The sequence below is a fragment of the Bombina bombina genome, chromosome 4 (genome assembly GCF_027579735.1).
Source record: "Bombina bombina isolate aBomBom1 chromosome 4, aBomBom1.pri, whole genome shotgun sequence".
In the NCBI taxonomy this organism is placed as follows: domain Eukaryota; kingdom Metazoa; phylum Chordata; class Amphibia; order Anura; family Bombinatoridae; genus Bombina; species Bombina bombina.
In genome coordinates this window covers 748,889,391-748,905,413 of record NC_069502.1, presented here as the reverse complement: position 1 = coordinate 748,905,413, position 16,023 = coordinate 748,889,391, and the positions used below count along the sequence as shown (strand labels likewise).

Below are 16,023 nucleotides of genomic sequence, written 5' to 3'. Positions count from 1 at the left end.
CCAACCCAACAATCTAGGAAGAAACAAAGACAAAGAGTAATGGCTAGAAACATTTGGGAGATATTAGGCCAACACACACTACAGGATACCTGGAAACATCTAAACGGAGGGGATGGTAGTACCACCTATTATTCATCAGCCCACGATAGCTACTCAAAAATAGATTATGTGTTCACTAGCCAGATTCTGCAACCAATAATACACTCCATAGACATCCATCCATGTGTGTGGTCTGACCACTCCTTGACATTGCTCACCTTAGGGGATCTTTCAGATCCAAAAAGGGCAAAGACATGGACGTATGACACATTTTGTACCAAAGACCCACTTGTCAAAGATAGAATCCTAAATAACCTGAAAGAATATTGGCAGATCAATGTAAATTCTACGGAAGATCCCATTACACCCTGGGCAGCACACAAAGCAGTAGTCAGAGGAATACTAATAAAAGAGAAAACACTGCACAAAAAGAAAAATGAGGCCCTTATTACACACTTAAACGCTGAAATTGCCTCTCTCGAAAAGTTACACAAACTGAATGGCTCTAAGACCATACTGGCTGAGCTTGTTGGCAAGAGACAAACTCTACAATCCATTTTAAATGAACAATCTGTAAAAGCTGCACACAGATTGAAGGCAAACTATTTTGTCTTTGCCAATAAGCCTGATAAATATCTGGCAAAAAAAATCAGAGATGAATGTCAATCACTTTCCATACCAAACATTCAAACACCAACTGGTCACATAACCACACACCCTCAGGAAATTGTTGACACATTCTCCCAATTCTACAGTCAGTTATACGATGGCACAAAGGTAATTCACAACCCTTACAACAAAGACAGTTTTTGATTCCTTCTTGCAAAAAGCTAAAATGACACCGATAGACGATGAGGCTAGGGCCACTCTAAATGCCAAGATCACAAGAACTGAGGTGATCTCTGCTATAAAAGACCTCAAACCAGGTAAAGCCCCAGGACCTGATGGATTTCCTGAGGAATACTATAAGGCGTTTCGTGAGGCTTTAGTTCCCCACTTAGTGGTGTTTGCGAATCACATAATGGAAGGGGGCAAAATACCTACCGACCTCCTCAGAACTAAAATTGTGGTCATACCAAAACAGGGGAAAAATCCTAGTCTTTGTAGTAGTTACAGGCCCATATCCCTTATCAATCAGGACATCAAGATAGTCACAAAAATCCTAGCCAATAGATTGAAACATATTCTCCCTCACATCATTCACCCAGACCAGGTAGGATTTATTAAGGACAGGGAAGCCCCAGACAACATTAGAAAAATGATATCGGTGATAGATTTTCTACATGACCGAAGAGTGCCTTCTCTGATTCTATCGCTGGACGCGGAGAAGGCATTAGATAGGGTGGATTGGAAATATATGCTAACTCTGCTCTCAGAACTGGGATTTGAAGGTAACTTTTTGAAGGCTATCATAAGTCTATACTCGTCACCCACAGCTTATGTCAGAGCAATAGGACACCAATCGAGTAATATATCTATCCGGAATGGTACGAGGCAGGGCTGCCCCCTCTCCCCACTAATATTTGCAATCTGCATAGAACCACTAGCTGCCTATATACGAAACTCCACTGATATAGTGGGCCTAGAGATTGGAGGTTTACACCATAAGATCACCCTGTTCGCGGATGACGTACTACTCACCATCTCAAAACCACTTCACACACTGCCCTATGTATACCAAGCAATACATTTATTTTCTCAGATCTCAGGCTATAAAATCAATGCAGACAAGTGTGAGGCACTTCCCATTTCTATCCCAAAACACACCATTAAACTAATAGAGGCAAACTTTGACTTTAGATGGGTACCTGAAGGACTAAAATATCTAGGAATCAAATTGAGATCACATTCCTCAAAATTATACGAAACAAACTATACTCCCCTGTTCAAAGCAATTAGATGTGATCTAGGGAAATGGAAAAAGATGGGGTTTTCTTGGTACGGGAGGCTCTCCGCCATAAAGATGACGATCCTACCAAGGATACTTTACTTGTTTAGAGTGCTCCCAATTAAAATCATTGTTGCAGACATAGACAATCTACAGAGAGATCTAAATAGGTTCTTACGAGACAGTAAACACCCGAGAATACCACATCATCTTCTAAATAAACACAGACAACTAGGTGGAGTAGGTGCCCCTAACTTACTGGACTACTATAAAGCTGCTAGATTAGCACAAGACTCAATAATTAGCAGACAACAGGCAGATATCCTCTGGCCTGCCCTAGAGGCGGAAATGGTGGGTCAGGAGACACCGGACGGCATTCTCTGGGGTGGGGACTTACTCATTGGGGAGGATGGCTACAGGAATAAAATCACATTAATCACCAGACAGCAATGGCCCTCATCAAAGCAATCAGAGAAAACTATTTTCTCACACTCAAAAATAATGCCCCTAAAATACATCATTAGTGAAGAGTTTAAAAAACAGATTAAAAAATGGGAAAACAAGGGACTGTATAGGGTAGCAGACCTCTACTCACAGGGCGCGCTGTTGACCTTCACTCAGTTACGACAGAAACTAGACCCTATCCCACTACACTGGTTCCTGTATCTCCAGATAACCTCAGCTGTACGTACACACACAGCTAAACACCTGACACATAACCGACAAACAACCCTTGAGCAACTTTGCACAGCGATGACTAGGCCTAAAAAAGCAATCTCTAGACTATATATTTCCATACAAGAAAGGAGAACACACTCTAAGAACACGCTTATGCTAAACTGGGAGACAGATATAGATAAAGAATTTGAGCCGGACAAATGGAATGAGACACTACATCAAGCTAGTAAAGGCCTTATTAGCGCTGACTTGAGGGAAAATGTTATAAAGACATCCTTTAGATGGTATCTGACCCCAGTGAGGACAGCCCATATGGGGAAGGAGAGCTCTAACTTTTGTTATAGGGGCTGCAAAACTATAGGATCCTATATACACATGTGGTGGGATTGCCCTAAAGTTGGAAAGATATGGCAAGAGCTGTCCTTATTGCTGGGGAAGGTCCTGGGAGAACAGATTCATCTTACCCCTGCTCAAGCATTACTTCACGAGGGGATCCCTAGGCTACACAAAGATATTAACACCTTTATAAGAATTTTGTGTACCACCACAAGAACAGTTATAGCTAAGTACTGGAAAACAGAAATCTCTTCCTGGTCAGAAGTCTTGACCAAAATCCAGCTAGTTTATAAGATGTACGAATCAGCAGCATTCATGCAGGACACAGAACCCACATTCCAAAAAGTATGGTTTTATTGGATATTAGAAAACAACAACATAGGAGCCCATAGTGTAGATGCGGGAGACTGAGAGGAGACAGTATAGATGTGCTCTACTGGGAGACTTTGAAGGTAGAAAAGCGGTGGACAATTTCTAGCTAGGAATCTGGAGATATAGAGTATAATATGGAGCTACCAATCATTACATCTGTTTCGTGCAAACATTGTTACTTGTTATTCTGTTATGTTATGTTAACATTTGTTTTGTATCTGGGATCATTCTCAAAAGTGATGCAAGTCAAGCTTTCTCAAAGGATCTTACCGAGATTGGTTAGAGTTGGATTTTTTTTTGTACATATTACCCCCCATACCTGATAGTCTCCTATTGAAAATGTTGTGTCGAAAGCAGGACATTGATATAGCCCAGGAGACTATAAAGCAAAACCAATCCCATCCCACAAAAAGGTTGAGAAAGCCGAGAGAGACTGATATGGCTTAATTCTTTGACTGTTGTTCGGTATTTAACTTCTGATTGACGCCTAGAAGATCATACATAGAGACTATGAGGAGCCTCTACAGCTAGAGCTCTCCCTCGCTTTGTGAAGAATCTTAGCGGGACATTTGTCTCTTTTTTTTTTTTTTTTTCCTTTCTATGAACTGATTATTCTCTACTGCTGGATGTACTTACAGGATTTAATGTCTGTATTTTCCCTGATGTTTTGGGTTTGGGAGTATGGGTAATAAAAAATTATTTCATTTAAATAAAGTGTTCAAAGAAGACAACATTTGTAATTGACGTGTAATAGCAATTTTGCTGCTAAAAATGATAATAAACCTTGCAGAGCTTTCACTGCATATGAATAAGTACGTCATACACATTAGTTAGAGAGCTAGGGGTTTTCCTTCACTCCCTATTGTGGTCACAGCCATCCCCCATGATGGAGCTCTCTGTGTAATGTGGAACATTAGAAAAGCTGCCGCTATATACAAACAGCACTCAGCCCATTCTCCCTCTCTGTTATACTGTGCAGGGATCTCACTCCCCCTCTCTCCTCACCATTATTATGGCATTCTGCAGACAGAACTGTAAAAAGTAAATATAGGAGAGGTAGAAAACAACTGAAGGGATGAGAAGCTTAAAGCGATGGTAAACTCTAACCTTTATGAAAACAGATCCGGAATGTTAGTGATAATTTAGATGGAGTTTAATTTATCAGTTGAAATGAAGAAGTGCTATAACTTACTTTTTAATATAGATATGAAATTCAAATACCTCGCTCTACAGCCGCCCATTTCAAAAGTCATATTTTTTGAGAGTTCTCAGAACTGTTCTCCAATCAATGCTCTTGCCTTCAGGCACTTTTTTTGGAGCTATAGCACTGATTGGAGAACAGTTCAAACCGTTAGATCACAGAAAAAAATGGCCTTTGAACTGGACAGCCAGAGCTTGGGGTATTGGAATTTCAGTGCTATATTAAAAAGTTATAGCACATATTTATTACAACTAATGAATTAAACTCAATTTAAAATATCACTAACATTCCGGATCCGTTTTCATAAAGGGGAGAGTTTACTATCACTTTATTTAATTTTTTTATTTGATCCGGTATTTTTAACTAATAGTATAATAAACTAAGCATGAAAAACATATTTAGAAATAAATATAAAATACCTAAGTGCATTTAAAGTAGTGTTAAAATTTGTGCCAGTTTCCACAGACAGACAGACAGACACATATGTGAAATGTGAATGTTTATGGTTTGAATACTAACAGGCAATAGTGAAGCAATATTTTGAGGTTCAAATTTCTGACATTTGCCTTGCTCTGCTCTAGTCATACTGACACACTACCACATACACACACACATATATATATATTAACATTTTTTTAGAAACTATTATTAACAGGAAATATATATATGTGCGTGTGTATGTGTGTGTTTAAGAACAGTTTAAAAAAAATGATGATAGATAGATAATAGATAGATGATAGATAGATAGATAGATAGATAGATAGATAGATAGATAGATAGATAGATGATAGATAGATAGATAGATAGATAGATAGATGATAGATAGATAGATAGATAGATAGATAGATGATAGATAGATAGATAGATAGATAGATGATAGATAGATAGATGATAGATAGATAGATAGATAGATAGATAGATAATAGATAGATATTGATAGATAGATAGATAGATAGATAGATAGATAGATAGATAGATAGATAGATAGATAGGTAGATAGATGATAGATATTGATAGATAGATAGATAGATAGATAGATAGATAGATAGATAGATAGATAGATAGATAGATGATAGATAGATAGATAGATGATAGATATAGATAGATAGATAGATAGATAGATAGATAGATAGATAGATAGATAGATAGATAGATATAGATAGATAGATAGATGATAGATGATAGATTAGATAGATAGATAGATAGATAGATAGATGATAGATTAGATAGATAGATAGATAAATAATAGATAGATAGATAGATAGATAGATAGATAGATAGAAATACACACAGATATAAATATATATGTATAATAAGAGGCATACGCTGATGTGTGTGTTTTAGCTATGCTTGCACGTATAGATCTGACAATCTGTAATCTATTTAAGCATCAGAAATGATATTGACCATCAAAACTCGCATATCCATTCCAGACCATAAACAACAGCTCCTGCATTCTTGCCAATGTAATTGTGTAACCTATTGCAGTGCAGCTGTTCATACAAAACAATGTTACAGCAGCACAAGAATTTACTGCAATACAAACATCAGAGTGAGTGTGCGAGAGGCATTACATTCATAAAGACATACTCGTCTAGATAATAATTACATACTACTTACTTTCTCCGTTGTCCAAGACGTGCTCTGCCCACTGACAAGACCAAGCAGAGCTGGCAAGTATAGGATAGGCAAAACGAGCGCAGCACTGCTCCTGGTGCCGCTTGTCATGTTTCCCAGACACTGTGCAGACCTACAAGCCAGGCTCTCCACACAGCTTCCCCCGGCTAATATCCCTGAAAATGTCCCACAGAGCCTGAGGGGGAGAAGCGAGGCGGAGACAACAAGTGGCTGATCCAATAGAGGAGGGAGGTGGAAGTTTTGCAAATGATAAATACACTCTATGCTGTGGGATGTATGCACCTAGACAACAATGTGTAATTACCAGTCTGTAACGCAGGGATCACAAGCTATGTTGACCTAGGCAAAATATTTGTTCTTTATTCTAACACAGGATTGTAAGGATAGCGTAGCATTTCATTGGTAGAGATAACGTGAAGACTGTGATGTTTATTTGTACTGAATTAGAATTAGAAGTGGCATCTTTCAAATTAAAGGCTATTAAATAGTGAATATATTTACTAAGTAGTGATGTTGTTAAAGCAAACATTAAAAAAAAATAATATGTAGATGTAGTTTGTACAATTATATTGATGATATAAGGGCAAAGGTTTAGTTTCTATTAAGTATTTAGTTTATATAAAGCAATGGGTGCAATCCTGTTTACGCTTAAGTTTTGCTCTTATCTATCTCTCCTGCTGAGAACATTTAGGGACAGATATAAACAGGCAATAAACAGACTGTAAAAACAAGCGTGGAAACCCTGTTAAATAATTACACAGCCTTGTTTGCACAGTTTTTTTAATTGCCATGTTATATCTGTCCCTTATTTTCCAGGGGCCCATTAATTTATAGAAACTCAGTGGGATTTAGAAAACAAACCATTTTAAATGATATTAGAAGTAGACAAAATAAAAAATAAAAGTATTTTGCAAAGTTGTTTTTTTTTTAATCTCATACTGTTTAATATGCCTTTAAAATGGACAGTCTACTCCAGAACTTTTATTGTTAAATAGATAATCCCTTAATTACCCATTCCCCAGTTTTGCATAACCAACACAGTTATAGTAATATATTTGTTATTTCTGTGATTACCTTGTATCTAAGCCCCTGCTGCATACTGCGCCCTTATCTCAGTTCTTTTGATAGACTTGCATTTTAGCCAAATCAGTATTGACTCATACTCAATGACTCCACAGGAGTTAGCACAATGCTATCCAAATGGCACACATGAACTAGCTCTGTCTAGCTAGGAAAAACTGTCAAAATGCACTGAGATAAAATGCAGTCTTCAAGGGTTTAGAAATTAGCATATGAACCTACATAGGTTTAGGTTTCAACAAACAATATCAAGGGAACAAAACAAATTTGATGATAAAAGTAAATTGGAAAATTGTTCAAAATTGCATGTCCTATCTGAATCATGCAAGTTTTATTTTAACTAGACTGTCCCTTTAAGCTAAATATACTAATATAGCAACCTATATGCACAGGCAGCCTGCTCCCCCCTAGGGTTGCCACTTCAGCCATGTTTTCCTGGACACTTATAAGTTATACATGCTGCAGAGTTTGCAGGCGGGAATATGAATAGTGCATTTAAATAGTGCTGTCCAGAAACACAATGCATCTTCCTCCCTGCACACCCTGCAGCATGTGTAACTCATAAGTGTCCAGGAAAACTTGGATGATGTGGCAACCCTATCCTCCCCCTCCATCTTAACTCTTGGGTCTCCATGTACTAACATGCGGGTGGACAGCTTCTCTACTCGCGAAGCTGTCCGCCCGCCTTCGCTACAAACGAGCAGCGGATCTGTTGATCCGCTGGCCCGTATGTATCATTACACACTCATCGGAGTGTGTAATGCCTGCCCCTTCATTCGAGTGACCAATCGTGCGACTGAAGGGCCTGTCAATCACGAAAGCCAGCAAGCTCTCTGTGATTTTTTTCTCTCGCTACCTCAGAGGTGGCGTAGGATGTAAGAAGCAGTGGTCTAATTATTTTGCGGGAAGCAGGCTCACATATTCAAACCTGCCCCGCAAGGGCTCCAGAGCAGCTTTCGCTGCTTCGTACATGGAGCCCTTGGAGAGGGCTGAACTATTTCTGTCACACATAGACAGAACCTACACAGGCACCTGGTACCTATTAATTATTTTCTCCACCTTTGTGCCTGCTGACTTTTTAGAGGCATTTTTGCAATAACCTAAATTACAGGACTGTCCAATCTATGGCCTAGGGCCTAGGGGTTATAGTGCAGCCCTCTAGAATTCATTTTATCTGGCGCTTCAGTACTCCAAACTGAAAACGGCTTGTGTATGAATCAGACTGACAATTCACTATACTTAAACATTCACTATATAGCAGTACATATTTATAAGTATCAAATATATTCTGATGGATGTGTAACATATCTTGTGGTGTGTTTAGTTATTGTGCATCACCTAACCCCTACCCCTGCCCTTTAAGACTACCTTATTCCTCTATCCCTTTAAATCTATTTGAACCTTTAGCCTTCTGCCCCTTTAGAGACCCCTTGTCTCTAATCCTGCCTAACCCAATGTCAGTGGATATGCTCAATTTAGAAGGCCTTTTTGTCAAAAGGTTGGCCATCCTATTTTAAAAGATTTTAGGTTGTAGTCTCATTGTGTGTTATTTTATATTGTCAAGCCTGTCCTGTATGGATTTTATTACAAGAACAGAGACTCCTATTTTTTATTTATTTTTTGCAAAATACTCGTCTCTGTCTCTTTAATAAAATCTAGATTATTCCGTCATGAAATAGGATAATCAGAATTGTATCACTATGAATACCATGCTGCACTTGCTTCTTCCAGTGAGGTTTCATATGGCATCAACATAACAGAAGCGTGCACAGTGTGGATACTTTTTAAAAGAAACATTTTTGCAAATAAGTGTTTACTGAAAAATGTGTTGTGCTCTACAATTTGTATACGACCATTGGGCCTCTGAGAAAATCTAAAAGCCATTAGCAATATTACACACATTTTAAAAAACAAGTATAGAAAAGCCGCAGCACTTTGACAGACATGTTGGATCTTATATACTTTACCTAATAGCAACTCTGACCCTGCATAATACTTAAAGGGACAGTCAAGTCCAAAATAAACTTTCATGATTCAAATAGGGCATGTCATTTTCAACAACTTTCCAATTTATTTTTATTACCAAATTTGCTTTGTTCTCTTGGTATTCTTAGTTGAGAGCTAAACCTAGGTAGGCTCATATGCTAATTTCATATACTGTAGATAACATTGAGCTCACGCACATGAAGTTACCTAGGAGTCAGCACTAATTGGCTAAAATGCAAGTCTGTCAAAAGAACTGAAATAAGGGGGCAGTTTGCAGAGGCTTAGATACAAGGGAATCACAGAGGTAAAAAGTGTATTATTATAACTGTGTTTGTTATGCAAAACTGGGGAATGGGTAACAAAGAGATTATCTATCTTTTTAAATAACAATTCTGGTGTTGACTGTCCCTTTAATAAATAATACAATTATAGTGTTATAAACATCTATAATTTATATCCATGTTAAAGGGATACTACCCCTCATTTTTTCTTTCATGATTCAGATAGAGCATGCAATTTTAAGCAACTTTCTAATTTACTCCTATTATCAATTTTTCTTTGTTCTCATGTTATCTTGATTTGAAAAAGCAGCAATAAAAGGTTAGGAGCCGGCCCATTTTTTAGTTCAGCACCTTGGTAGAGCTGCTGATTGGTTTGCTACATTTAGCCACAAATCAGCAAGTGCTACCCATGTGCTGAACAAAAAATGATCTGGCTCTAAATCTTATAGTACTGCTTTTTCAAATCAAGATAGCATGAGAACAAAGAAAAATTGATAATAGGAGTAAATTAGAAAGGTGCTTAAAATCTCATGCTCTATCTGAATAATGAAATAAAAAAAAAAGGGGTTTAGTATCCCTTTAAGTTACAGGCTTTTAGTGTTCACCTAATGCATAATTTGTAAATATATTGCAATTCTATGCATTACAGAGATGTTTAACTGTAGAAGTAAAATGCTGTTTTTGTTCCAATTTAAATTCCCCTTTTAACTGTGTGCACCCCTATACTGGTCCCAAGAAGCACAAAGCCAGCAATTGATGGATACTCAGATATGCTGTTTTTGATTGGCCCAAATCCCGAAATTTTTTATTTCATGATTCAGATAGAGTATGCAAGCTTAGGAACCGGCCCATTTTTGGTTCAGCTCCTGGGTAGCGGCTCCTAAGCTTTTATTTCTGCTTTTCAAATAAAGATACCAAGAGAACGAATAAAAATTGATAATAGGAGCAAATTAGAAAGCTGCTTAAAATTGCATGCTTTACCTGAATTATGAATGAAAAAAATTGTGTTTCATATCCCTTTAAAGTGATGGTAAACTCAGTATCTTCACTTTTAAGCAAATGTTACTAGGTTTGAAATTACATATACTAGCGCTTTTGAGTTTGCGCTACCTTTCCTGCAAGTAGTCATATTTATATATAGAACATCGCTGCCTGTCAAACTTTAAATACATCCTATAACCCCAATCTATTTTTTTTTGTGTGACGTCTAAGTCTGTAGCAAATCATCATCCTGCCCATCTGGCTCGCTTTACTGAATAGGAGTTATTAATGCGCATGCGTGTAGTTGCACAATTCTGGCTTTCTATCGGATCTTCTCTTTAGTCTTTGCGCATGTTCACGATACAGTTGCACATGAGTATTGGCTCTGAAACGATGGCTGAGTGACATAGAGGTAAACAGTGAATCAGAGTTTCGTTCTTGATTCACTGTTTCCCTATGACTTCAGCCAAGCATGCGCATTGGATTTACTACTTCTTGGGAGCGTGCAACAACTGTAATGTATATAGTGGGTGGTACCACTATATATGTCACTCGGATGCAGGGCAAAATATCTTAGTGGGCGGAGATTAGAAAAAACGATTGTCCGATTAGTACTTTTAAAACATATTTACAATTAATAAACTCAAATTAAAAAAAAAAATATATACAAGTGGTTGCAGTTTACAGAATCAGATTAAATCAATAGACAGTATAAAATAATACATTGTTTACCATCACTTTAAGGTCTGAAGTGGAGCACAAAATTGCACTTTCACAAGCGCAATATTAATGCCACCTCGCATTCACATTGCATGGAAGCTTTGCACTCATGAATTGCTGACTTCCGGAAAGGTCTCATTAGTCTCAAAATCTGTAGTAAGATGTGAATAATCAGTAGTAAGGTCAAAATGTCCTAAAAAGGAACAGACAATGGACACACACACACACACTTAAACACAAACTTGCACATACACCCAAGGAAACACCCACAGAGAGAGCCTCAGAAAGCACACAAATACATGCACACACACAAACACCCACAGAAAACACACAAAGACATACACACCCAGAGAGACACCCACAGAAAATACACAAAGACATACACACCCAGAGAGACACCCACAGAAAACACACAAAGACATATATACACACACACACACACACCCTCACTGAGACATCCACAGAAAACACACAAAGACATTCACACACCCTCACAGAGACACCCATAGACATACATACACACGCACACAAGGTCACAAAGACATCCACAGAAAACACACAAAGACATACATACACACACACACCCTCACACAGACAACCACAGAAAATGCTCAAAGACATACATACACACACACACACACACACACACACACACACACCCTCACGCAGACACCCACAGAAAATGCACAAAGACATACGCACACACCCTCTCAGATACATCCACGGAAAATGCACAAAGACATACACACACACCCTTACAGAGACATACACAGAAAATGCAAAAAAACAGACACACACACCCTCACAGAGAGACCCACAGAGAAAAATACATACACACTCATAGAGACACCAACAAAAGCACAAAGACATAAACATACAGACACCCACAGAAACACTCACAGGAGGTAAAATGTCTGCACATTGCCATCCCCTAAATCAACATTGTGTGACATGCATGATAAAAAAATAGCAGAAATTAAGAGATCACTTTTTAAAGAATCATATTTGTAACTGTGCAAACAAAAATACTTTGAATTTAAAATTGCACATTAATGATCTGTCAGAATGGGTAGATGAATAAAAGTACTTTTGAAAGGTTGACATATGTTTTCCCATGCGTTTCCCCAATTTCCCCAACCAAGAGCACCAATTCAAATCTGGTGTACAAATGTTCCCATCTGTCAGCTGTACTTGTGGATTTTGAAAAGGCTGTACTCTATATGGTTTTGGTGGAACCATAAGCTGTTGTATTCAGTCTCATACAATTGGATCTGATTAAATGCAGGATTTAGGCTTATTTGTATGTATTTAAAAATTAAGTCAGCTGTAGTGTAAACTGAACAATGTTAAGTTAACCTGTCTCATTTCAAACACTGAGCTATCTTAGCCTGAGAGTATAACATTTTATGCAGATGTAAAAATCTTAGATAAAATGCCTCCTGGCATCTGGAAAGTCCTTGCATAAAGGGGAAGTGAACTGGAATGTAATATATATATATATAAATAAATAAATAAATAAATAAATAAATAAAATCATATCTGCCAAAAGGGCACCTACCATTTGTGTATTGAGGAGGAAACATTTATGCATGCTTTTAATTATGGAAATTCTACAAGTCTGTCTCACACTGTGCATTGTGGTTTAATGCACACTCAGAAATCCTCTCAAATGCAAATGCTTTACTTCTTTTAATGACATTTCCTTTCCATTAGAAAAATGGAGAGAAAAAAAAACTCCAACATCCAACTGTCTAGTTATCACACCCTGCAGCTATATTTTTTCTAGCTGCAAGCATTCCTAACCCCACTCTTGGGGTAGGACATTTTTTAATATAAGTATCATAAATTCTGGGGAGTTTTGTAAAGGGGAAATAAATTGCTTTTGTGCAGTTAATGGTTTTTCCCTGATTATGTTTAACCACTTTGAAAAAAAGACTGTAAGTCTCTTTTCTGAATAAGGTTTAATATTAAAAAGCTCTATTGTCATCTGTGTGTTCATGCTGTTAATGAATTCTTTCACACTCGGCCCATCCGGCGATTTCCATTTTTTGAATATTATATTACGAGCCGCCAGAATAGCTAAGTTTACTAAAAGTTTATCTGCTTTGTATTCACCTACATCGTATAACAAGAAGATATTGGCTGCAATCAGGGATATTTTAGTGCGTACAAATTTATTAAGCCAATGATTAACTTTACCCCAAAACTGCAGTATCTTTGGACATTCCCAGAGACAGTGTTTGATGTCAGCTTTCTCAGCTTTACATTTGTAGCATTTACAGGGTGATACTGTATCTGCCCATTTATTAATTTTATCCGGGGTTAGATAATAATTATTCAATAATTTATATTGCGACTCCCTCCAACTATAGACTGTCGTGGCAGTTTCTAACATATTAAAGCATTTTCTGATATCCTGAGCTTGTATCTGCGGGAAAAGCCTATTAATATATATTGTGATCTTTTCCACTTGCATTGACCCAGATTTATCACATAACATATTGTACTATATAGAGATTGATCTCTTCCCCACTTTATATAATTTTAATCTAGCTTCTATCTCTATCCACTCCCACTCTGTCCCGGGTAGCTGGCACAATTGATTAAAGTAACTCCTGCTCTGTAAATATGCATAGAAATTTTGGGATTGTAATTGGAACTCGTTCATAATTTCAGGAAATGACTTTACATATATTGTGTCTTCTTGTTTGAGTTGGATCCAACTCTTTAAACCTTTTTCCTTCCATTTTCTAAATACCGGGTCTGAGAGACCTGGGGAGAAGTCAGGCATGCCTATGATAGGGCAATATTTTGGGATATGATATTGGCATTTTAAGAGCATACAATATTTCTGCCAGGCTAAAATAACATTCTTAATTGTGAGCAATTTAGAGACATTATTAGGATTTTTTTTTTTATCTGTATGTAGTATTGCCTTGAGGTCGTAAGGTGCGACTACTTCTGATTCTAGATTGTAGTATGTAACATACTCCCCCTCAACTAACCAATCTACAGCGAACTTAACTAATGTCACCAAATTATATGTTTTAAGGCAAGGAAGTGCAAAGCCCCCATCTTTTTTACGTTGAACAAGCTTATTTATTGCTATCCGGGATATACCATTATTCCAGAGAAATAAAGAAATTGCTTTATTGAACCTCTGTATATCAGATTTTACTATAAATAAGGGCAGGTTTTGTAGCATAAATAAAAATTTGGGGAAGATTATTGTTTTGATTACCATTATCTTAGCTGATAGTGACAGTTTATACATACTCCATTTTGCTAGATCCTGTGGTAATTTGTTAAATAGATTTTCATAATTGATATTGTACCAATCGTTCGGATCTTTACATATGCTTATACCTAGATATTTTAGCTGTTGGACTTCATGGAAGCCATGTTTTCAATAACTCTTATTATTTATTTGTAACCAGAGTATCTCGGATTTTCGCAGGTTCATTCTATACCCGGAAAATTTACTGTACATTCCCATTAAGTTTAGACATTTTGGTATACTTTCAGCCGTATTATATAAATAAAGTAACAAATCGTCTGCGTATAATGACATTTTTAGATTATGCTTACCAATTCGGATCCCTGTTAAATCTTGTCTTAAAAAGGATTGCCAGGGGTTCAAGGGAGATATTAAATAAAAGTGGCGATAGTGGACAGCCTTGTCTTGTCCCTTTATAGAGTGTAATGTGTTGCGAGAGTTCTGAGTTTACTAGAAGTTGGGATTTGGGGTTGTTATAGATTGCTTTAGTTAAATTGAGGAGATTGCCTTGTAAACCAAATTTATCAAGTGCAGTAAATAAGTGGTCCCATGTGATAGCATCAAATGCTTTTTCAGCGTCTATTGCAAGGAGGGCCATATCTCCTCGCATTTGTTTCTTGTGACCCCTGACTTTATTAAAGTAGTAATCTAGGGTTATCAGTATGCGTCTGATGTTTCTAACAACATTCCTACCTGGCATAAAACCTGTCTGATCTTGATGTATAACCTCACCTAATACCTTTTTAGTCTATTTGCCACTATTGCCATTAATAATTTATAATCTACGTTTAACAAGGATATTGGTCTATAAGACCCTAGCTCTTCACGGTTTTTGCCCTTCTTATGGACCAATGTAACAATAGAGTCGGTAAAATATTTTGACTGTTTAATATTATTAACGTAATAGTCATTATATAGTTTTCCTAGCGTGGCAACAACGTCTACTCTGATACTTTTGTAGAATTCGGCTGGAAGCCCATCAGGGCCCGATGTTTTATTATTTTTCAACTTTTTTATAGCCATATCAATTTCCTTTTCCGAAATGTTTTGGTTAATCATGTTAAGTGCTTCTGCTGTGATTCTGGGAACTTTGATACTTTGCCAAAATTTATCTTTAGCTTCTACATCAATTACTTCAGTTTTTGATAGTATCTGAAGAAGGCTTGTCTAACATCAGAAGCATGTATATGATGACTATCTCCTTCCCTTATATTAGAAATGATATTTTTACTACTTTTTACTTTAATCAGTTTTTCCAAATACCCCGCAGATATACCCTTTGGACCTTCAAAAGTAGCCCTAACTTTTAAATCTTCCATTGTCCATTTCTGCTTTAAAAAGATTTCTCTTTCCTCTCTTGACTGTTTATATTTATCCCACGTAACCGGGTGTGGATTAGATAAGTAGGAATTATATGCATTTTTAAGTTGATTTGCTAGTTGTATCTCGCGTAACTTAATCTTTTTTTTTTTAACCTGGACATGTAGGCCACCATCTCCCCACGGAGTACTGCCTTTCCTGCTTCCCAGAGAATCTCAGGTTTGTC

General features: G+C 37.1%; 1 protein-coding gene across 1 annotated transcript in view; it reads right to left on the bottom strand.

Moving 5' to 3' along the window:
- Nucleotides 1-6,440, bottom strand: part of QPCT (glutaminyl-peptide cyclotransferase) — a 211,003-nt gene extending 204,563 nt beyond the window's left edge. The window contains exon 1 of the mRNA XM_053711021.1: nucleotides 6,135-6,440. Within this exon, the coding sequence (XP_053566996.1) occupies nucleotides 6,135-6,242 (108 nt within the window). The 5' untranslated portion in view covers nucleotides 6,243-6,440. The remainder of the gene's footprint in view (nucleotides 1-6,134) is intronic.
- Nucleotides 6,441-16,023: the final 9,583 nt, after the last annotated feature.